Source organism: Lontra canadensis, unplaced genomic scaffold, assembly GCF_010015895.1.
Source record: "Lontra canadensis isolate GAN:19392208 unplaced genomic scaffold, GSC_riverotter_1.0 scaffold19, whole genome shotgun sequence".
NCBI classification, from domain to species: domain Eukaryota; kingdom Metazoa; phylum Chordata; class Mammalia; order Carnivora; family Mustelidae; genus Lontra; species Lontra canadensis.
In genome coordinates, this window is record NW_022631013.1 from 13,572,684 (window position 1) to 13,595,253 (window position 22,570).

Genomic DNA, 22,570 nt, shown 5'->3' on the forward strand with positions numbered 1-22,570 from the left:
GCTCAGTGTTGGCGGGGCTCACTCAGCTCTGCGCTGGGATATGTGGTAGGTATCTGAAAAATGTTCGCTGCTCGGGTGACTGAACATTGCATCCCTTTCTCCACAAGTCACTGTGTGAAAGCTGAAGCTGATGCACCCAGATAAGGTCACAACAGGCAGGGGAGAACACAGAACATGGTCGCTCCCAATATATACAAACATCTAGCCCCCTGATCCTGGATGTGTCCCCTGGATGGGGACACGGACTCCACCAGGGGTGAGCCAGGGCTCTCCTGGCCTTGTCCCACCCACAGTGTCACATTTGGCATCCAAAGACCAAACCCTAGTACTCAGTTACTTCCCTCAGGTGTCAGGAATTGAATGTGTAATAAGCGCATGGTATCTGCCAACGGAAAGTGTCATTTTTACAAAGACAAGGTGAAATCATCATTATCATAATAACTGATAAGACCTAAATGCAGTCATGGTGAAACAGTCGAAATATTTAAGCCTAAACAGGCACCTGAAGAAATACAGATCACAGAGCAAGAAATGAGTAGAGAGGGTGCCTGGATGGCTCAGATGGTTAAACGTGTGCCTTAGGCTCAGGTCATGATCCTGGAGTCCTGGGATCAAGTCCTGCATCAGGCTCCCTGCTCGGTGGGGAGCCTGCTTTTCCCTCTCCCTCTATTGCTCCCCCTCTTTGTGCTCTTTCAGTCTCTCTCTCTCTCAAAAACTACATAAAATCTTTTAAAAAAAGAAAAAATAGAGGATGTCCAGACACAGACTGGTCATTCAGAAAAGCAAAATTAAAACCCTACCTCGTACCCTAAAATCAAACTCCAGGCAGATTAAGATTTCAACATTTAGAGGCGCCTGGGTGGCTCAGTGGGTTAAAGCCTCTGCTTTCGGCTCAGGTCATGATCCCAGGGGCCTGGGATCGAGCCCCGCATCGGGCTCTCTGCTCCGCAGGGAGCCTGATTCCTCCCCTCTCTCTCTCTCTCTGCCTGTCTCTCTGCCTACTTGTGATGTCTCTCTCCCTGTCAAATAAATAAAATCTTACAAAAAAATTTTCAACATAAAAAAAAAGTATTAGAAGAAAATACAGGTAAACATTATAGTAAGGAAGACTTTTCTAAGCACCATAATCCAGAAATCATGAACATTGAGAGTTGTGTAACAACAGAAAACAATTCATTGTGAGCAACAACAATCACCAAACACAGAACTGAAATGCATATTATACATCTGTAAGAAATATTCTGTACCCCACAATGGCAGGTAAAGGAGCGGCCATCCTTAATCTACAAAAAGCTCTTAAAAAACCAATACAAAGATAAAACCCTGCAGTTGAAAGGATAGAAGATAAAAGTATACAATCTTAGAAAAGAAACACAAATGGTCAAAGCACACAGGCACCAGTCACCCAAGAAATTGCAAATGAAACTAAATTGGATCAGAGTAAAACAGGCGTAAATGTGTGAAGTCTTTCTAGGATACAATTTGAAAGATACAATTTGAAAGCACGTATCAAAATTTTTCCCTTCTTATCCAACAATCCTCCTTCTGGGACTCAGTCCCAGGGAAACCATCACAGACTTCCGCTGAGAATTCAGTTACAGAGATGTTCATTAGAGCAATGTTAAATTAGGGAAGACTATGGAAAGCTTAAATGTACAAACAGAATACCACACACACATTACTGTTGTTGAATGTTTAGGATAATGGAGACATCTTTCCCCATCTTGAAACAAAAAAAGAATAAATACAGGCAATATTACTTGATTGTTGCGGTGGGGAAAATGTATATATAAATGCATTGAAAAAAGGCTAAGGGAAAAACAGTGAAATGTTAACGATGGTTTCTTTGAATTATAGAATTAGAGTTGGTTTCTATTTTAGTTTTGCTAATCTGCATTTTCTATACCAAACTTGCCTTAGTTTTGTTTAAAAAAGGCTGTGGGGGGTGGGGTTAGAGTTCACAGATATAAACATTGAAACATACCAAAAAATCCAAGCTTGCGGTTCTGAGAACTACCTCAGAACACAGCCAACTCACAACTGCCCCCCACGGAAGGGCAGGTAGAGGCTGCACCATTCCACAAATGCCACGCAGGCTCCAAATCACATGCATGGCTTTGGAATGCACCAGAGGGATTACAGGGCTGTCTGGCTTTCAGGGAGTGCACATCCAAAAAACAGTGAAGCTTCACTGTAAAGAACCTTCTGGTCATTTTCATTTTCAGAATTTAGTCATGGCCTGGAGAAACCAGGAAAGTCCCATTCCTCCTACTTGTGTTCATCTCCTCCCTGTAGGTCACATACTGCTGGGCCCTATGTAAGGGAGAACTTTCCCAACAATCACAAGTGCTCAGCAATGAAATGCTCTGCTTAGCAAAGCAGGCAGGCTCCAGCCCTGTCCCTGGAGACTTAACCTTGGCACTCAACTTTACCCTTCTGACGTGCCCAGCTCAGGCATGCAACACAGCAGGTGGCCTCTTTTAAATGTGGAGAACTGGGGTAGTTTCAGGTGCATGGCAGGCAAGGCCCTTTACACACAACCCCCTGCCACCTTCTCCATCACCTGCAGTCACACAAAGGCAAGCCCCGGGCTCTGGCCCAGCAGTGCTCCTCTTCTGCTCTCAACCACTGTGGACAGGATGCCTTCTGTCTGGGATGCCCATGTGCACCTTCCTCTGAACCCATAGAGTGGTTTTCCCCAGCTGGGATGGAGGTCCCCCATGCCTCGTTCAGGTTCTCAGGAACCTCACAGGCCTGGAGGTAGCAGAGTGTGTTCTGCTCTTAGCCCTAGGACTAATGAGCCCTGGGTCATCCCCATCTGCTGAACTATAGGACTGCTCCTCTGTCGTCCTCCCCACCTGGGTTCATGATGAATTATCCTCCCTATCACTCAGGCCAAGACTTTGGCATCACCCTTGACCTCTTCCCCCTCACACCTCACAGTGCATCCATCTGTCAGGAAATCCTGCAGCTCTACCCAGCACATGTCCTGAGGTCCGTATCTTCTCCTCACCCACCACTAGGTGCCCCTGTTCCAGCAGCCACATGTGCCCCAGCTGGCCTCCCCGCTCACCCTGGAAAGGCTGTTCTCCACTAGGCAGGTAGAGTGATGCGCACAGAACCCAAGTCAGAGCCGGTCATTCCTCTGCTCAGAACCCTCCACTGTCTTCTCATCTCACTATTTCAAGTGAGAGACCCTTCCAGTGGCCCCAAAGCCCACTTCCCACCTGCTCTGCCCAGGCATGCTCCTTTCCCTGTGGCCCCTGGGCCTGCTCCTATCTCGGGCTTTTACCCTGACTGCTCCTTCAGTGCGGAATGCCCTACCCTTGGAGCCATGGGAATCCTGCCTTCAAGTCCTCAGCAAAGCCCTCTGAGACCCCATTTAAAATGGCACCACACCCCAAACTCAGGCCCACCCTAGCCTCTTTATCCGGCTCTACCTCTCTTCACACTTCCTATTGGACACACTATCTTCCTATCTGACATTTGCTTGACTCCTCTCACAAAGGAGCAAACTCAGGGGAGCACAAACTTACAACCCCAAGATCAAGAGTTGTATGCCCTACCCAATGAGCCAGCCAGGTGCCCCCAGGAAGCACACATTTTTATCGGTTTTGTTCACCGCTGTATCCCTAGCACCTCAATGGAACACCCAGCATGGTAGCAGCGCTCAGTAATGCCTGCTGAATGAATGAATGAATGAATGAACGGGGAGAAAGGTCTTGGTATAAGTTCTCATGGCCCATTTGAGGACTTAGGGTCCAGCCTGCAAGTGAAGGCCCAGCAGTGGGCCAGTGTTATCCACTTCTCCCCACTTCACCCACCTGTCAAGTCTCTTCTCCTTTCATGGACCTTGGGAAGCCCCTTTCTGACCATCATTCTTAAGTCCCGCTTGGAAAACACAGGGCGTGAGTCATTCCCCAGGGCCCTGACTCATTCTCTCTCCATTCCTTGGACCCACCTCCAAGATCCTTCCTCTACAGCATAATGGGAAATCCAGAGAGGGCTCCCCTTGGAGAAAATGGAAAGGAACTGAATGATTTAGAGGAAAATTCAATTCTTCCTGGCTCAGCAGTTGAGAAAGCGAAAAACTCTCAGGAAGCTAGTGCCTCTGAAAGTGAAACATTAATAGAAATATTACTGGAAAATACCAAACAGGAAGAGAAGGAAAATTCCATTGTGGAAGCAAGGTCCTCTGTCGATGCTCCTTAATGGTCTCAGTAAAGTATTTCAGAATCAAAACATGGAAAGAACCGGAAATCAATCAGGCTGTCACCCTTCCTGTGGACTGGAGCTTTGGCCAAGCCACCTCCACACCCGCAGCACAAAGGGCAATGGGCTCAGAACAGAAGATCCACAGCCGGGCCACTGGCTCAGCCAGTACCTGATGTGAAGCAGGGCAGACTCAGTTTCTCCATCTGTAAAATGGGGGTTATAGCACCTTCCTTACAGACTTACTCTTAAGAAGCAAATTAACTATGGGTATGAAAATGCCCTTAAGTTATGAAATACTTACATAAATGTAGGAATCAGTTGCTCCTACAAGGCTCACAAACAGTATTTCCTTCCTTTTTTTTTTTTTTTTTTTTAAGATTTTATTTATTTGACAGAGAGTGAGTGAGAGAGCACACAAGCAGGGGTAGCAGCGGGAGAGGGAGAAGCAGGCTCCCCATGGAGCAGGAAGCTCAATGTGGGGCTTGATCCTAGGACCCCGGAATCATGATCTGAGCCAAAAGCAGATGCTTAACCAATTGAGCCACGCAGGCGCCCTGAGGGGATGTCTTATAGAGAGTAAGTCTAACCACAAGTAAGGCAGAGGAAATTCAGGCATGAGACTATGCAACCTGATAGGGGATGGCACATGGGCCAAAAACAAAGTTCTGGATCTGGCTCCAAATCTCATCTCTGCCACTTACTGGTGGTATGGACCTTAGACAACTTACTTAACAGCTCTTTGCCTCATATGTAAATTGGGAATGACAGTAGCACCTACCTCAAAGGATTTGGTGTGCTGTAGGAGTTAATGCATATCTAAAGCACAATGAATAGTGCCTGGCTGGTATTGGAAGCACTGGCTAGTATTACTACGTGGAAAGCTCCCTCAATTGAAGTGACAATGCTTTCTTTACTCAAGAGCCTCCTCCTCCAAGAAGACTTCTCTGCTTCTCTGTTAAAAAAAAAAAAAAAGCAAACAACAACCGTCCCCCACCCCCCTTATCCTGCTTCTCCTTTGGCTCCATGGAATCAAGGTTCTGCCCAGAACAGCCCCTGTGCCAGGATGGCTCTCAGCCCACCTACACCACTTTGTTTACTGATAAATTCTGCCATACAGATCTGTATTCTCACCTGCTTCCTGTGTCCTCACCAATAAGCTCCTTATAGGCTGGCACTACGAACCCCTGGCTCATCCCTGTACCCACACAGCTTCTGACAATTTGGCAATTTCTCAGTCAACACAGGCCAAAGAGAAGTTACAAAGGGCGGGAGAGACCACATCAACCTCTATCTCCATCCTACTGGAAACCCATGGCCACCACTCAGAATGCCGACAGGTGGTGCCAGCAGCCAGCTAGCATCCCAGCTCTCTGCTTCAAAGCTATAAATCCTGATTTAGTTTCTAGGGCCAAGCCTGACCTCCCCCTTCTCCCACAGGCCACTACCTCTTGGCTCTCCCAGCACAAGATGTAAAAGCTCCAAGATAAAACGCCCAGGGGAGCGCTTGACACAGGCAAGTTGAGCTTTGCTAAATGACCAGAGGAAGCAACTCCTGCTTCAGATTTGCCCTTTAACGCCTATTTTATGGGTTAGAAATGCTCTGGGGGTGGGGAGAGGATAAGGTCAAGTCTTGGAGGTTAAGTCGGGGGAAATCAGTCCTGTTCTGAGATTGTCAGATTAGACGATGGTCACCTGATCTCCTTTTAAGGAAACTTGGGCTCCTTGTTGATAAGTCCAAGGTGCCATTAGTTTTTTAGGGTTTATTTCCTTAAAACAGCATGCACAGGCTCACCAATCCTTGGAGGAAGGGAATGCTTGGTGTTACAATGAGAAGACGTGACAGTTACAAGACACACATTTTGTGCAGCTGTCCCTCGAGAAACGCCAACTCTGCGTGCAGAATTTCTCTATAAAATAATTCAAGGGCTGCATTAACATTTCATTTATGGAACTCAGAGGCAGATGGGGGAGGGAGAGAGTAAAGCCAGCTCTGGGGCCTCTTCTGGGGACCACCAAAGCCCAGACTGAAAGGGGTGGGAAATCAGGCAGAGGGGTATAAGAAGAGGAACATTAAGTGAAGGGAGGAGACACATAATGCACATTTCAGTAAATATCGGAGCCTTACTATCTCCATTTAAATCACAGAAAATAGTAAATTGATAAAAAATTTAAAAAGCATATAAACTTGGAATTCAGATTGCACAGATGTGATCCTGGCTGTGTCACTTGGTAGCTGTGGGGACGATAAGTAAGTCATTAACCTCAAAGCCTCGGTTTCTTTATCTATAAAGTAAGGGCACTGCTACCTGTGGTGGATGGATCGCATTGAAGGCCTTGATTAATGGCCTGCCCGCATACCTGCCTTTTGCCATGTGATTCTGCAACTCCTCCTCTCTTCCTGAATCCTGGCTGGCCTTGTGACTTGCTTTGGTCAACATAATGCAGCAGAAGGGACAGTGTGCCAGTTTCTAGCCTCAAGAAACCTTATGGGCTTCTGTTTTTTTAGAACACTGCCATGATCATATGAACAAGGCTAGATGGCTGGAGACTGAGAAACCACATGGGACAGAATCCAACGTCTCAGTCAGGACCATCCTAATCTAGCTACACCCAAACATGTAAGAGAGCCCAGCCAGGATCAGCAGGGCTGCACATCCACCCCAAAAAGACCGCAGATTCATGTGTGAGCCCAGCTGAGACCAGAAAACCTATTCAGTTGACTTGTGGACAATAATAAAGGCTTATCATTGGGACAGCTGGGTGGGCTCAGTTGGTTAAGTGGCTGCCTTGGGCTCAGGTCATGATTCCTGGGATGGAGGCCTTCAGCAGGCTCCTTGCTCAGCAGGGAGCCTGCTTCTTCCTCTGCCTGCTCTTCCTGCCACTTCTCCTGCTTGTGCTCTCTCTTTCTGACAAATAAATAAAGTCATTAAAATAAAATAAAATAAAATAAAATAAAGGCTTATCATTTAAAGCAGGGGTTGGAATCTATAGACTGGAGGTCAGCTGCCTGTTTTTGTCAATAAAGTTCTTTTTAAAAAAAGATTTTATTTACTTCAAAGAGAGAGTGAGCACATGCATGAGAGAGAGAGAGAGAGAGAGAGAGAATATGAGCACACACAAGTGCACGTGAGCAGGGGAAGGGGGAGAAGCAGACTCCCCTGCTGAGCAGGAAGCCTGACACGGGGCTCGATCCCAGGGTCCTGGGACCATGACATGAGCTGAAGGCAGTCATGTAACTGACTGAACCACCCCGGCACCCCTGTAAATAAAGTTTTATTGAAACACAGCTATGCCCTTTAAAAGATTGTCTATGGCTGCTTTCCAGCTACAAGGGCAAAGTTGAACAGTTGTGATGAAGACTATCTGGCTTTTAAGCCTAAAATTATTCACTATCTTGCCCTGTAAGAAAAAGTTTGCCAACCCCAAGTTTAACATCACCGAGTGTGGGGTGATTTGTTATGCAGCAATAGCTAACTAATACAGTATCTAGACCTCTTCTGGGGTGACTGTAAGTATTAAATGACCAATTAAGTGGTTAGCATGAAGCCTAGAGAATATTTCTCTTCTGGGTAATCAATGGAGAAAACCAGGTTTGATAAAAGCAGCATTTTTCTCACACAACTTTCAAGGGACAGGACTTCAAAAGAGAAAGCATCCCAAGCCAGACCACAGATACCAACTTTGGCTCTTACCTTTTCCATCTATTACTTTCTAAGAACTAGAGAATATGCCCATTAACCAAATGGAAACTGACAACTCATGTTTGACCAGGGCTTCAATCAAGCCGTGCATGAATGACTGCATGTGAAAAAGCCCAAAAGACCAGTTACAACTCCCCAGCAAGGCACACAAGACACCCTTTCCCCTTTCTGACCCCAATCTCCCTCTGTAATGCCCCTACCACACCTACTCTGCTGAGCCTCCAACCATTCTTTCCCAAGCCTCCAGGCTGTGGCACAAGCTGTTCCATCCCTTCTGCATGGACAGCACCCCCTCCCCACCCCCTACCCCTGCCCCATTCCCTGCCTAGGAAATTCCCTCTCATCCTTCCAGAGTCTGCCTAAATGTCACTCCCTCCTGACAGGTCTCTTGGACTTCCCAGAGTCGAGGCCTTACCAGCCCCTTGCACACACTTCTGTTTTGGCATTCCTTAGGTCTCCTTAGCTATTACCTATCTCCCAGACTAGACCTTAAGAAGCTGGTGCTTAACTGCAAACTGAGACGTTTCCTTTGGAAAGCTGGCCACCACTTATTCTCTGAATATCCCCGTCTAGCATGCTGCTCAGACACTCTTTGCTGAATGTTTAAAAAAGAAAAAAAAGGTTAGGCATGATATTATTCTTTAGGAAACATGTTATTTAACTCAACTGTGTGGATGCTGACAGAATATAAAGTGTTGGTACACATTAGCATGTATTTAAAACTCGGGAAACTGATGTCATCATGCATTTTGACTTTCTCAGTTGTGGTAGAAACATTTACTTAATTATGATAAAAGAAGACTTCAGCAGAAAACGTAGTGGGATGAGACCTGTTCAGCTGCACAAAGGGAGGAGACTGACCAAGCTACTGGTTTCTTTTGTCACTGTTACTTTTTTATAACGACAACCTGAAAGAATGATATTTCTACTGACAAGTTTCCTTTTCTCTTCCTGGGAGCTTAGGCCCTCATGGTCTCTCACCTGGACTCTAACTGTCCCCTAATCTGACCCTATACCCCCCCCCATTGTGATAGCCCAATCATGGCTCTGAATCTGTCCTGTTCTCAGCTCACCAGTTACAAGGACTTCCTGTGGGGTCCAAACTCAGCCCCCCACCTATTTGATGTCATCTTTCATTCTCAAGGGAGGCACAGGGCAAGAAAGCTCTGGTTTCCAAGAACACACTCCATCCTGAAGTTCTGTATGTGCATATATATATATATATATATATACCCACACACATACATGCATGCAGACTTACATCCACACATGCACACAGAGCCCTGACACAGAAGTCCTGCCCCCTCTCCTGCGCTGAAATTCCATTTCCATCTCTAGATCCAGCTCAAAGCTGCCTCCTAGGTAAAGACCTCACGAAATTCTCCAAGACCAAACCCCGGGGGAAACAAATGATGAAGACAGCGTGTGATGATCTTCTCCAGAGACTTAGGCCAGAGGTTACTGGCAAGTAAGTCTTCTGCAGCCTTCATTCCTTCCCCCTCTTTCACATGATTCTAAAAGGGATAATGCCCAAGACTGGATGCTTTGTTGGGGGGGGGGGGGGGGAGTGGAGTGCACGTGCCAGAGAACTCACTGGGAGAATGAAATGATGCCTAAATGCGGAATAGGGAGGCACGAGGCAGGGCCCCCAAAGATAAACCATAGTGGGACATGGCACTGGAGGCACTGAAAGGATGATCGGTGGACCAACAGCTTCCACTTCACACCACGGTAACTCCCAGCTCAGGCCTGACGTTATAAACAAACACAGAGCCTGGCACCCACACAGTGGGAGTGGGGGGAGGCATTCATCAGCCTCATGGGTTCTTGTCTTATCCCTGACAACTGACCAAAGGAAGCTGGGCCTGAGATTAAGTGGGGCACTAGAAGTGGGTTTTCCTGGGTCCATGGGTGAGGGGTAGAAGGCAGGCTCTGAGGTGTTCAGGACTCGATCTATACAGTATGCCTGGCTTTCCAAAAGCTGTCTGGCTGAAAATAATGTGGAAACCAGGCTGCATTCAGACTGCCTGACCAGAAACGGCACGGGGGAGCTGGGGGGGGTTGGCCCCACATGAGTGGACAGCCCTACACAGAGGGCAGAGATGAGGGGATCTAAAGTCTTTGCATCCCAAAGCAGTTCCAACCAGAAGACCCAGGCGTAGGGTTAAGAAGTCACTGCTACATAATGGCCCTCAAAAGTGCTGATACCAGGATCAGCAGCAAAAAAGATCACCTAAGAACTTGTCAGAAACGCACACTCCCAGGACCCACAGTAGGCTAGATGAATCCATTTTAAAGAGCCCTCCAAGTTCCGGTTTGAGAACCACTGCACAGTGTGACTCTTGCTGGCTGCCTCCCCTCTTCCTCATTAGAAAGAACATCTGGTGGCCGAAACTCCTGTCTCTGGATCGGAACAATTTCTCAAAAGATCAAAGGGCTCAAAGTCACAACCCAGTAGGTGAAATGCAGTCAAGAGAGATTTAAAAAAAACAAAAAAAAACAAAAACAAAAAAACCCAAAACACCTCTGTCTGCTCACATCACTTAGCAGCTAAATCCCTTCACTGGCCCTCACTGTGCTTAGCTTATAAGGTCCTCCCTAACATGGGCCCTGCTGTTCCCCAGGGGTCCGGCACAACTCTAACCTCTCAATGCCAGCCACAGGCACTTTCCCGGCATCCCCTCAAGTGTCAGGCTTTCTTTCAGCAGCCAACCACAGCCACGGCCCCTCCCCCCCACTATGGCCCTCCCTGACCACCCCCACTTCACCCCTCCTGTAACAGCAACCCCATCACAGCACTCACCATCCACACTGCACACTGGGCCATAAAATTCCAGCACCCAGCAGGGGAGGGCACAGAAAAGAGCCATAAAAAATACTTGATGGTGAGGGGCGCCTGGCTGGCTAAGTCTGTAGAGCATACAACTCTTGATCCTGGGGTTGTCGGTTTGAGCCCCACAGTGGGTGTAGAGATTATTTAAAAATAAGATCTTAAGGGGTGCCTGGGTGGCTCAGTGCGTTAAGCCTCTGCCTTCGGCTCAGGTCATGATCTCAGGGTCCTGGGATCGAGCCCCGCATCAGGCTCTCTGCTCGGTGGGGAGCCTGCTACCCCTGCTCTCTCTGACTGCTCTGCCTGCTTGTGATCTCTCTGTCAAATAAATAAAATCTTAAAAAAAAAAAAAAAAAAAAAAAAACTTGGGGCACCTGGGTGGCTCAGTGGGTTTAGCCTCTGCCTTCAGCTCAGGTCATGTTCTTGGGGTCCTGGAATTGAGCCCTGCATCAGGCTCTCTACTCTGCAGGGAACCTGATTCCTCTCTCTCTCTGCTTGCCTCTTTGCCTACTTGTGATCTCTGTCAAATAAATAAATAAAATCTTTAAAAAAACAAAACAAAACAAAACAACTTGATGAACAAAGCCAACTCTTAAACACACTTGACATTCCAGCTATAAGCCTTATCATCCCTCAGTACTGAAATAGTCTTAATTGTAATTAGGGGGGAAAAATGTCTACTAAAGTTTTGAAAGTCAGAAAAGAAGACTTTACAAGCGACAGGAGAGAAAGATTTGCCCACCAGGGAGGTGGTTGTGGAGTAACCGGCGGGGCACCAGGAGTCTAGCACCATTCACTGGGAATCTCTCCATCTTCACAGGTGGGGCCTTGCTCAAACCAACCATACTGAGGAAAGGCAGAGTCTCCCAAGCCAGCACCTAGCCGAACCTGAGCCATATGTAAGATAGCAGGGAGCCTCTTGGTGTTTTCCTCACACATCAACCAGAAGCCCTTCATCCTGGGGGCTCTCAGAGAAACCTTCCCCTCCTCCAAGACAGCAACTGGGTGGACACCTGGCTCCCAGCTTCTTATAGGAAGCCCTGAGTCCATGCTTCCAAGGTGTGCCCCCAAACTGGCTCAAGGGGGACGTGGGATCCTCTCCTGACGGCCCACTCGGCCTTTAGCAGATCCAGAGGGGAGGGGATACTCTTGGGACCTGGGAGCTCAGAGAGAAAAAGCCAGGCAGAAAAATTAAAAGGAAGGGCATCCCCTTACTTCTCCTGCTTGGAAGTCAAAAACATCCCTTTCCAAGCACCAGCTGGCAGGTAGGAGCCTGTCTCCCTCCTGTCTGGACATCCAGTACTAAAAGGAAGACTATCAGTCTTCCCCAGCCCACGCCTGAGAAAAATTTACCTTTGGTTAAAGGTGGGAGTGATGGGGAGAACAAGAGGGACATCAGCCTGACAGGGCACTGGGCCTCAGATGTAATCAAAACACTGCCTTCCACCATAAGTAGACAGAACAAGTATTATTTGATGGGGGAAGGGAGGGTGCCACAGGAGTGTGAAGGGGGAAGAGAGGGGCCCAGTCTGGCTATATGTGGTGTCCTTCAAAGAGGGGGATCAAAATGGCCTAATATATTGGGGGGGTTGTCACAAAGTGGTCTTCCTCATTCCTGGGACTATGGGGTGGGATGGGATCAGGAAGAAAGAGGTGAGGATTGGAGGGTGAATCTCCTTCCAGCCCGATGAACTGGTAGAACCCCTTGTGCGCTCTGCGGGAGGAACTGAATTATGGAAGTGGAAAGCTCCTGGAGGCAGAGTATTTCAACCGGAAAAGCATGTGTGGGGGTTCCCAGGGCAGCCCCAGTACAAAAGGCCGCTTGGATTTGGAAACCAGGCGCGAGGGGTGGGGCAGGGCAGGGCTTTTAGTAGAATTTACATATATACGTTTAAAGACGGTCGCTCTGGATCTGCCACCAAGAATGCTGTGTAATATCGGGAGAGTCCCTTCCCAGCTCTGGACCTCAGTTTCCCAACCCCGGCGGGGGGGGGGGGGGGGAGTAGAGGGAAAAAAAAAAACAAAAAACGCTCCTCTAAATCCGTGCCAGCTCTGACTTTCAGACTTTAGGTCTTGGGGGACGGAAGGGCTGGCTGGGTTTTTCTTGGACAAGGCTAGCAGGACGCTCTGGTCAGGTTACTTCCCAAAGAGGACACCTGGCTGTGGGCTCAGAGAGGGGACGTTTTAGGAGCAGCAGTTAAGAGACTGTGTCAGGAAAAAAAAAAAAAAAAAAAAAGAGGCTGTGTCAGAGGCCGAGGATCCCGGGGAAAAAGCTTGCGATAGGGAAGAACTGGGACGCGGCGTGGGAACCCTTACCCCAGGGTCCTAGCCGGAAGCTGATGAAGGAACCAGAGCGTTGCCTCAGTTTCCCCGTGCGCACAGTGGCTCAGAAACCTGGGGTGAGAACAAGAGGTGCCTTACCTTGTCCTTTTTGCCGGCCCCGCTCTCCTCCGCGGCCGAGGCGGCACACTTGTTGAGCAGTTTCTTGCCACCGCAGGCCGTCGGGCTCCAGGTGCGGCCGCCTGAGCAGGCACCCCCCGGGAGGTCTCCGGCACCGCCCGCGGCGCTCTCCACCTTGATGAGGCGGTGCTTCGGAGAGATGTAGCGCACCTCGGCAGGGGTGGCTGGCCGCCGCTCGCTGCTGCTGCGGTAGAGGTGCGGGGAGCCGGAGGACGACGACGAGGACGCGGCAGCGCCTGCGCCCGACGAGGCACAGCAGCAGCCGGCGGCGCCCGACGCGGACGAGGCCGAGAAGGCGCGCTGGCCCCCGCCCGGCTCCCCGCCGCCGCCGCAGTAGTCCAGGCGGCACATGGCGCGCAGTTTGCGCAGCGACGAACCGGGCCCGTTGTAAGGGTCCTCGAAGTCGCGCTCCTTCTGTGCGCGGTAGGCGCGGATGAGGTCGCTCGTGCTGCCGCTGTCGTCGGGCAGCGAGCCCGACGAGGTTGAGAAGCAGGAGGCGGCAGCCGGACCGCAGGACGCCGAGGCGCCCGCCGAGGCCTGCGGCACAGCCTGGGGGGGCTGCGAGGGCCGCTCGCCCCGGCGCCGCTGCTCGCGGTAGTCCGGCCGCGGCGGCTGCGGGGGGCTCTTGGTCTTGCTGTTGCCCAAGCTGAAGTACTTGTTCAGCCACTTGGCCATGGCGAGAGGCCGCCTAGGGCCGCGGCGCGGGAGCCCGGTCCGCCGCCGCGGCCATTCGGAGAGCAGCGCTGCGGCCCAGGTCCCTCGGCGCCCCGGCCCCGGCCCCGGCGGGGGGCGTCCGGGGCGCCCGCTCCCGACGCCAAGTTCAAGTTCTCTCCGCCGCCTCCTGCCGGCCGACCCCGGCTTCCAGCAGCTGCAGCACCGCCCTCCGCCTCTGCCTCTCGCCGCCCGGGCTTCGGCTTTCTCGCCCCTTACGGGCGCGTCTCATGGGATCCCGGCCCTCCGCCCCGCAGACAGCGAAAGGCCCGGGCGCCCCCCAGCCTGGGACGCTCTGGCCGCGCGCTCCGCCGCGGAGCGCTCTCCTGCCCCGTCGGAGCCGCAGCCTCCACCTCGGCCGGGATCTGCGGCTGCTGCGGGAACTTGTCGGCGTCTTTGGCCCCCCTTCTTCCTTCCCGAGAGCGCTGGGGGAGAGCTTGGCCCCGCAGCCGGCGAGCAAGCAGGAGGGAGAGCCAGCGAACGATGAAGGGAGGCAGCCGGCGCCCGCCCGAGCCCCGCGCCCGTGCCCGTCCCGGCGGCGCCTGCCGCAGCCGCTGCCGCTGCCGCCGCCTCCCGAACCGCCGCGTGTGTGACACTCGGGCAGCCAGTGCCCGCCCCGCGCCGCGGCCCCGCCTTCCCTGGGCTCGCGCGCGAGCCCCGCCCCCAGCCCGCCCCCGCAGGCTCCGCCCCGCTTCCCCCCAGCGAGCGGGGCTGCCAGACGGCGGCCTAAGCCCCGCCCTCCTCGTGCCCGGGCCTTCTGCAGGCGCAACTCTCCACCTCAGCACGCGCCACCACCCGCTGCCGCCTCGGCGCCAGCCCCGGGGTGGCGCCTGAGGGCACCGGGGTCCGGCAGCGCTCCTGGCCCCGCCTCGCTCGCAGTCCGCCGCCGCCTGGGGCGTGAGGTTGCCAGCGTGAACCCGCCGCGCGCAGAGGCCAGACCCGTGCCTGTCTCCTGGTCCCCGCGCGCTGTGCGCCTCAGGGACCCACTGTTGGAGGCTGCGGGGAGCGGGGCTGAATTATCCCGGGACATTTCTAGTTTACAGCGTGAGCCGCGCGAAGGAAGTGAGGCCCTGGGTCCCCTCCAGGACAGGGTGCCTTATCCCCTTCTTGAGGGGACGGAGACTCCGGTTCAGCCCCCACGTGCCCGATCTGCGGAGGAGTCTCTGTGCTAATGAACGTGTTAGCAGTCCCGCTGACCCACGCGGCCTGGAGGGGCGGCCCCGGCCCGGCACCAGTGGCAGCGCCAGGCTGAGGGGAGTCCGGACGCTGGCTCATCTCACCTGTGAGGAAGTGGGGTCTTTAATCCCGCGCACAGCCGACCTGAGTCCCAAAGAAGGGCCGGCCGCCCAGGTGGGCCGGGCTGCCACTTCCCAGTCTGGTGGAGCCGAAATGATGTCATTTCCACCAGTCTCTACTTGGCAACTTAAGATCGTCCTTTGATATTGGCCAAAGCTAAGGAAACTGAGGCCGAGGGAGGGGCGCCGCTTACCCAGTGAAGCTTTTCCTGGGAGGCGCCAGGCTCCCCGGGGAGCCTGAAGAACTTCCTGGAAAAGAGGTAACTGCCTCTAGAGCGAGTGCTCCTTTGAGTTTGGCCAGCAGGCCCCCAGAATTTACACTGAGGTGTGAGAACTGAGACCCGAAGTCGCAGGCATTCTCTAGGCAGGCTGACTGATTAGGATAGCCCACGTTGTCAATAATCTCCACTTGCTACCTGTGTCTTAACAGATGGGTTTTGGGGGCAGTCTATTTTTTTTTTTTTTTTTGTTTAATCCTGTAGGAAAAGTAGGACCTGTTAGGGCAGGCAGAAGGCCAGAGGCTCTCTTGGCCACCATACAGCCCTGGCCCGGCTTGAGTGGAGGTCACATTCTCAGTCTGAGAACCAGACAAGGAGTGCCTGAGAGCTGTCCCCTCTTCACTGCCTGAGGCCACAGTGGGAAGAGGGCAGAACCTCGACTCCAACTTGGGTCTTCCTCTGAAGGCTGCACTCCTGTCCACTCAGCCACACACACTGATGTAATGGAATTGACTGCAAATTTTCCCTTTAGGATCAAGCCATTTGCTCTTTCCCTCTTTGGTCAGACAGGACTGTCATTCTCTATGAGTTAGTTGAGTTTTTTAAACCCACTATTATAACTCCCACCGTCACAGACACCAACTACACAGCTCCTTCATTGCCTGAGATCTACCTACTTGGAATTTCTCAGGAAATAGTGTGTGTGTGTGTGTGTGTGTGTGTGTGTGTGTGTGTCTGGGGCATGGTGGAAGAACCAGAAATTGACTTGAGCTAAGATGTTTATTTTGGGAAACCCTAAACTTAAATATCTCAAATTACCCTTTAAATCACTCCTCTGCTGTATAAATACTTAATTATTCTGCAAGCAGGGGAGGCCCAAATAGAAGAAAACCCAAAAGGCAAGGACATCCTCATTGTAAGTCCCATTTCTCAACCAACCACAAATCTCTCTGGCTCTCCCTCTTCCCATTTCTGCTTGTAGGCCAGTAAGGAGAAGCAGCCAGACCCTGGCCATAGGCCAGGCCACTCAGGACAAGAAAGTCCTCTTCCAAGATCTGGAAACTTGTTCCCTGCATGTGGGTTGCACATGGAAGAATTATCTCTGCCTTTTCCAAAGGTTAAGAAGAGAAGTTATATTTCACAACTTATTTTTTCCATTTCACTTTCAGCAGACCATGGGGTTAGACCCACTTTTCCATGTGATGCCTCTGCTGGGGTATAATTTGCAAGCCAAAATTATTGTAATGCTATAGTATTATGCCAAGAACTTCCAGAGCGCTTGTGTATCTGCTCAACCCCAACATGTTCTGTGTATAATTAACCCTACTCATCAGCCCTTCAAATCGGTGTTATTCCCAGTTTACAGATGGGGTAACTGGACTAAGGTAGTATTTACTTCAAGCAGGGAAAAACACATGGGTGTTTTCCTTTGGGAATTAGTGTAGACACACCTTACAAGACAGTCAGAAATAATCATTCTGAAAGGAAACAGAAAAGTTCCCTAAAGATGACGTTGGAGAAGTAATATGTCAAATGGTTCAAGGAGATGGGAACTTGTAAGGAAAGCACTTATGGGCAGTCAGAGCGGAACAGACACTCCTTTCACAGAGCCAGCCACCCCATTTCACAGAGGGAAAATGGATGACCAAAAGGAAGAGTTTGAATCAAGAGGCACAACTGGAATTGATACTCGGTCTCTTGGTAGCACAAACCCAACATTATGCCCATCCTTGGCATTTTTAAATTTTTAGCTCCCCTCCTTCCAGCACTTGTCCCGATTTTCTTATTGGAAGGGTTCGGTATGGCCCTGTTTCTGTTTCTGCCCTGTCTCAACTTCTTACTTTAGACCAAGGTGGGGACACGGCAGCTCTTTTCCTGCCTCCTCTTTCCAGTATCTGGAAGTAGGCTACGGCATTGATACGGACCTGGAGAAATGATGCCACTGACCCAACAGACTCATCTACTCCTTTCAGTTCAGGTCATCAAATGTTAATGCAGACTCCTGCTGTGTGCTGGGCCTCAGGCAGGAATCTGGACTGCCATCATAGATTTGGGAGTCCTTAGTGCTCTAAGAAGAGCTGAGGCAAAACTCTCAGTCATTCTTGACATCCTTCTTTCATTCCTTCTCCATCCAACACTTCAGCAAGGAATATGCAGTATCCTACCACTTTTTGCCACCTTCACTGCTTCCACCCCAGCCCAGCACTCCTTCCTCTCTTGCCTGGATCATCACAGGCATCTGGTACCCATTTCCCTGCTTCTGTTTCAACACAGCAGCCAGTGATCCTATTAAAATGAATCTGATGATGTCCCTCTGCTCAAATCTCCCATTAAATCCCCATGTCCCTAATAATAAATGCCAAAATTTTTATAGTAACCCACAAAGCCTTATATGACCTAGTCCCCTCAAATTCCTAACTTTATGTTGTCCTGTCTGTTCTCCTGCTCTAGCTAGGCTACCTCTTCCTGGTATTCCTTGAACACTCTCACCTTGGAGCCTTTGCACTGTATCTCTTCTGCCTGGAATGTTTTGCCTCAGCTGTCCCCATGGCTCATCCTTGACTCCCTTCTGGTCTGTATTAATTAAATTTTTTTTTTTTTTTAAGATTTTACACAGGGGGAAGGGCAGAGGGACAGGGACAGGGACTCTCCCTCCTAAGCAGGGAACCCTACGTGGGGCTTGATCCCAGGACCCCGAGATCATGACCTGATCTGAAGTCAGACATTTAACCCAACTGAACCACCCAGGCGCCCCAGGTCTGTATTTAAATGTTACATGCTCAGTGAGGCCTCCCCTGGGCACCACATCTAGGAGTGTTGCTCCCACTCAACGCTTCCTATCCTTCCCAGCTTTATTTTTCTGAATGTTATCCAGATCCATTTCATGCACAGCATATTTTACTCGCTTTTCTTGTTTATTGTCTTGCCCCACAATGGGAAAGAAATCTTTGCTTTTGTTCACTGCATATCTCCAGTGTTCAGGACACTGCCTGACACCTGGTAGGCACACGGTAAGTATTTATCAAATGAACAAGTGAACGTGAATGGTTGATCATGGAGGGCAGAATGGCAGAGGGCTAAAGCTTGGCATCTCTGCCTTGGACCTGGTGTTAGTGGCTATTAACTTTGGTCTGGAGGTGGGAACTTAGCACATTTGCTGAGTTTTTGAAGCAGATGTGTTCTCGTGTTCTGTTCCCAGGCTGTGTCTCTTAAGCAGAGGAAGGAGAATGAGGTTTATGCCTGTCTTCCCAGGATCCGGAGGGCGTTCCAGGAAGATTGTGGCATCCAGGTAGCCCTTTTCACAAGATTCCCAGTCATGCTGACATGCGACGCTGTCTGTGCATCACTGAGCTGGCTCTGTTCTCTCCACCTCAGGTACAACTAATCTTAGGATTCTCATTATGGGTCCAAAGATAATCCTCTATATCTAGATTAAAGGCTGTGTTTTGACCATTACTGCACATTGAGCATTGAGCCGACAGTTTAATTGAACTGTTTATGCCGCTGCCTTGATCTCTTCCCAGAGAATTTACAACTAATTCCGAGTGTCTCTGTGAATTAAGTGGGCCTCTCCCAACATGCTTTGCTTGTAGTTTGTCTGTGCCAAATCCCACTTGTCCTTGCATTTCCCAATTATGGGCTCTCGCTCACAGCTGTCTCTGACCAGTACCACTTCCAGTCCACTTCCTCCCTGAGGTGGCCATTAAGATATGGCTCTGAGAATGGCCATATCCTAGGATAGCCTCTGTGATACCTGCAATGGGGCGGGCTGGGGGGGTTGGAGGTGAGGATTAGCACAGGAGCAGAGAGGATGTGAATCATATGACTCCTTTGAAGTCACCTTCAGGCACCTGACAATAGCCCCCTAACAGGAAAAGGGTACAAATGTCTTCAGCACAGTTAAGTGTGATGGAAGGAAAAGAGTTCTGGACTGAGGTCAAGTCTCCTGAGTTCTTATCCTGGCTGTCTTCTGACTTCCTATGTGACTTGGTTTTACTATTTATAAAATAGGAGCTGGCAGATCATTGTTTCTCATTCTGTGTTATAGAAATGTCCAAGGGTAGGGTTGCCATATCTAGAAAAAAAACAAAACAACGATAGTGAAAAAGGACATCCATGCAATATTGGGGACATACTTACAGTGAAATATTAGTCATTGTTTATCTGAAATTCAGATTTAACTGGATGTCCTATATTTATCTGTCCATGTGGGAGATAAAAAAGGCTCCCAACCCCTAGCCCAGCCTCTGCTAGTGGAATGGACAAGAGCAGATGTTCTTAACCCTGGCTGAACATTATAATCACCTATGGAACTCACACAGTACCCAGTGATCAGTCTTGTAGTCCAGACCATTTAAATCAGAATTTCAGTGGATTCAATGGATTGTATTGTTTTGTTTTTTAATTAAAAAAACTCCCAGGGGTGCCTGGGTAGCTCAGTTGGTTGGGGTTCCCACTCAGGTCATGATTTCAAGGTTGTAACTTCAAGCCCCCGCATCAGGCTCTATGTTCCACGGGGAGTCTGCTTGAGAGTCTCTCCTTCTCCCTCTCCCTCCGCCCCTTCCCTGCTCATGCAAGCACACTCTCTAAATAAATTTTAAAAATCTTTTTTTGTTTTTTTAGATTTTTTTTATTTATTTGAGAGAGAGAGAGAGCACAAGTAGGTGGAGGACGGGGCGGGGGAGCAGCAGAGGGAGTGAGGAAGAAGACTCGCTGCTGAGCAGGGAGCTTGACACAAGGCTCAATCCCAGGACTCTAGGATCATGACCTGAGCTGAAGGCAGATGACTAACTGACTGAGCCACCTAGGCACCCCAAATCAATCTTTAAAGAAAAACAAACTCCTTAAGTAAGTCCAGTGTGCAGCCTAGTTTGAAAACCACTGGACTAGAGCAGGGTTCTTAGAGTGAGGTCCTTGGCCCAGTGTATCAGCCTCACCTAAGAACCTGTTAGAAATAAAAATTGTCATTCTGACTTCCTGACCTTCAGAATTAGATACTGGGGGTTGTGGCCCAACACGCCTGTCTCCAAGTAATTCTGCTATAGCTAAAGTTTGAGAGCCTTTGAAACCTCCTTAGAAGAATTTGTTAGGGAAGCAAATTAGTTGAATTGCTTTGTGTGATGCATCCTAATGGTCAAACGACCTGTCCTGGGTGATTGCAGCATAAATTACGGAGGTGGCAAACCCATTGTGTGGAGTAGCTTCTTCAGTCCCAACCATCAGTCTGACAGCAGTCTTGAAGGCTACCATTGGCACCTGGAGCTTATTGCCAATAGAACCAGTTAGCCCAGGAAGATCCAGAAGTGGGCCAGCAGTGTCTGAGGGCATAAAGTTCTGGGTCAGGCAACCTGAAGACCCAGGAGAAGAGGCTGTGGAGCCTGTAGGCAAGGGGGAAGCAGAAAGTGTGGCAGAAAGAAACCACAGGTGGTGGGTACATTAGGTCAGCCCATGTCCCAACAAGGCTGGGGGCAGTGAGAATCAGGGATACCCCCAGGGTTGGTTAGACCGAGTCACACTGCTTCTGTGAAGAACCAGGACTAGGGCAGTCCAGAGCTGATGTAGACTGGAGGAGGCTGGTGTCAGAGGTGGAGAAGGGAAACTATCCTTGCTTCGTTTTACTTTGTTTTGTGTTAAGAGGCAAGTGGTGTTCAAGAACAGAGCAGCATTTTTCTGCAATGGAGGATTTAAATGCAAGCCTACTAGCACCACCGGGTTTTCTCTGGGGTGGGGGGGTCTCACAGTGAGGTTTATTTGTTTCTGGGATACCAGGGCCCCAGGATATGTGACTGTCTTGTTCTTGAGAGACCTCTGGAGGGCAAGTCTCAGGGGCTATGCATTATTCGTTTCTGTCTACCCCCAGGCTTTGCTCAGTGCCTGCCAAATGCTAGGCCCTGAGTAACTGTGTGTGAAATCGAATCCAATAGAGATCCAGAAAATCACTGTTCTTAAGTATGAGTTATCACCTCAGACCCTAATAAAGCACACCACTGAGAAAGCCCAGACTTTCCACATGCAAAAGGGCACTTGTCACCCTTGGAGAATCATTGCATACTCTCCTTCTTGCTGTCTCTTTTCTCCCTTCCTTCCACTGAGCACCTCTCCTGTGCAAGGGTGGATATTAGATGGACCAGCTCTGCCATGAGGGCTTTGTGCTCTCTAGGGAACCACTGAAAAAGAAGGCATAGAGGCAGTGAACAACATTGAAACCTCCAAGATCTCACTTACCTGGGTTCTAATGTGAATGACTTTGTGCTAGTGTGTAAAACTGTAAATCTGAAGAGTTTAATCTGATTCTTCTCATCTCCAAAATAAACTTCGGAGTTCCTGAAAAGGTGAAATGTTACTTTAAGCCCAATGGTTGGGAAAGTGATTTATAACCTGTGCAAAAAAATGTTCTGCAATTTCTCTCACTTTGGCTGTAACATTTAAAGACAATTTTTAAAAGTCACTTTCTATGCATAATTTTCTCTCACTACAATTTTTTTCTTGAATTAAAATGGTCACCATGCTGCCATCCGAGGCTTTCCTGAGTGGGATGCAATGGTTTCAGCCAAAGCCAGGAAAGAGTTAAAGTTGCAGTGGCTGTTGGTCTCAGTTTGGGGGTGGGGTGGGGGGTGGAGACTGGGCAATTGTCTGTCCATCTCTTCCCCTCCCTAGGCCTGAGGGCAGGATGTTGAGTCTCCCAAAATAGCTCAGACCCGGAGGGTAAATGCTTGCTGGGAGCTGGTTTGGAATAGAGGATTCTCTAGATCAGAGGGGAAATTTTGAGGCCAAAAGATCTGATCTTCTGGGCTGAAAAGAGAGAGGAGCCCAGCCACCTTCTAAACTGAATATCCACTAACAAGTCCTCACCAGGTCACTGGGAAACCAGGTGCCAGCTTCTTTTACCCATGTAGCATCCAAGAGAATGATCATACCCAGAGTGAGTCCCATAAGGCCTGTGGGCACAGCTTGGAGAGGCACCGGCAGATGGCAGAATCTAAATGAGCCTCAGGTCACTAGAATTTCTGGAGCTCTTGGAGTTTACAAGATGCTGTAGAAATCTCTGCCTATTGCACTTGTGCAGAGGAGGGAACTGTTGGTTTTTCAGGTTCTTTGAGTCATAGAGTCATGCTGAATGAAAGGGATCCTTCTGTCCAG

The 22,570-nt window shown here is 49.9% G+C and overlaps 1 protein-coding gene across 1 annotated transcript in view; it reads right to left on the reverse strand.

Annotated features, from left to right (window-relative positions):
- SHB (SH2 domain containing adaptor protein B) overlaps window positions 1-14,177 on the reverse strand; it is a 136,212-nt gene extending 122,035 nt beyond the window's left edge. Inside the window, exon 1 of the mRNA XM_032860651.1 lies at window positions 13,168-14,177. Within this exon, the coding sequence (XP_032716542.1) occupies window positions 13,168-13,881 (714 nt within the window). The 5' untranslated portion in view covers window positions 13,882-14,177. The remainder of the gene's footprint in view (window positions 1-13,167) is intronic.
- Window positions 14,178-22,570: the final 8,393 nt, after the last annotated feature.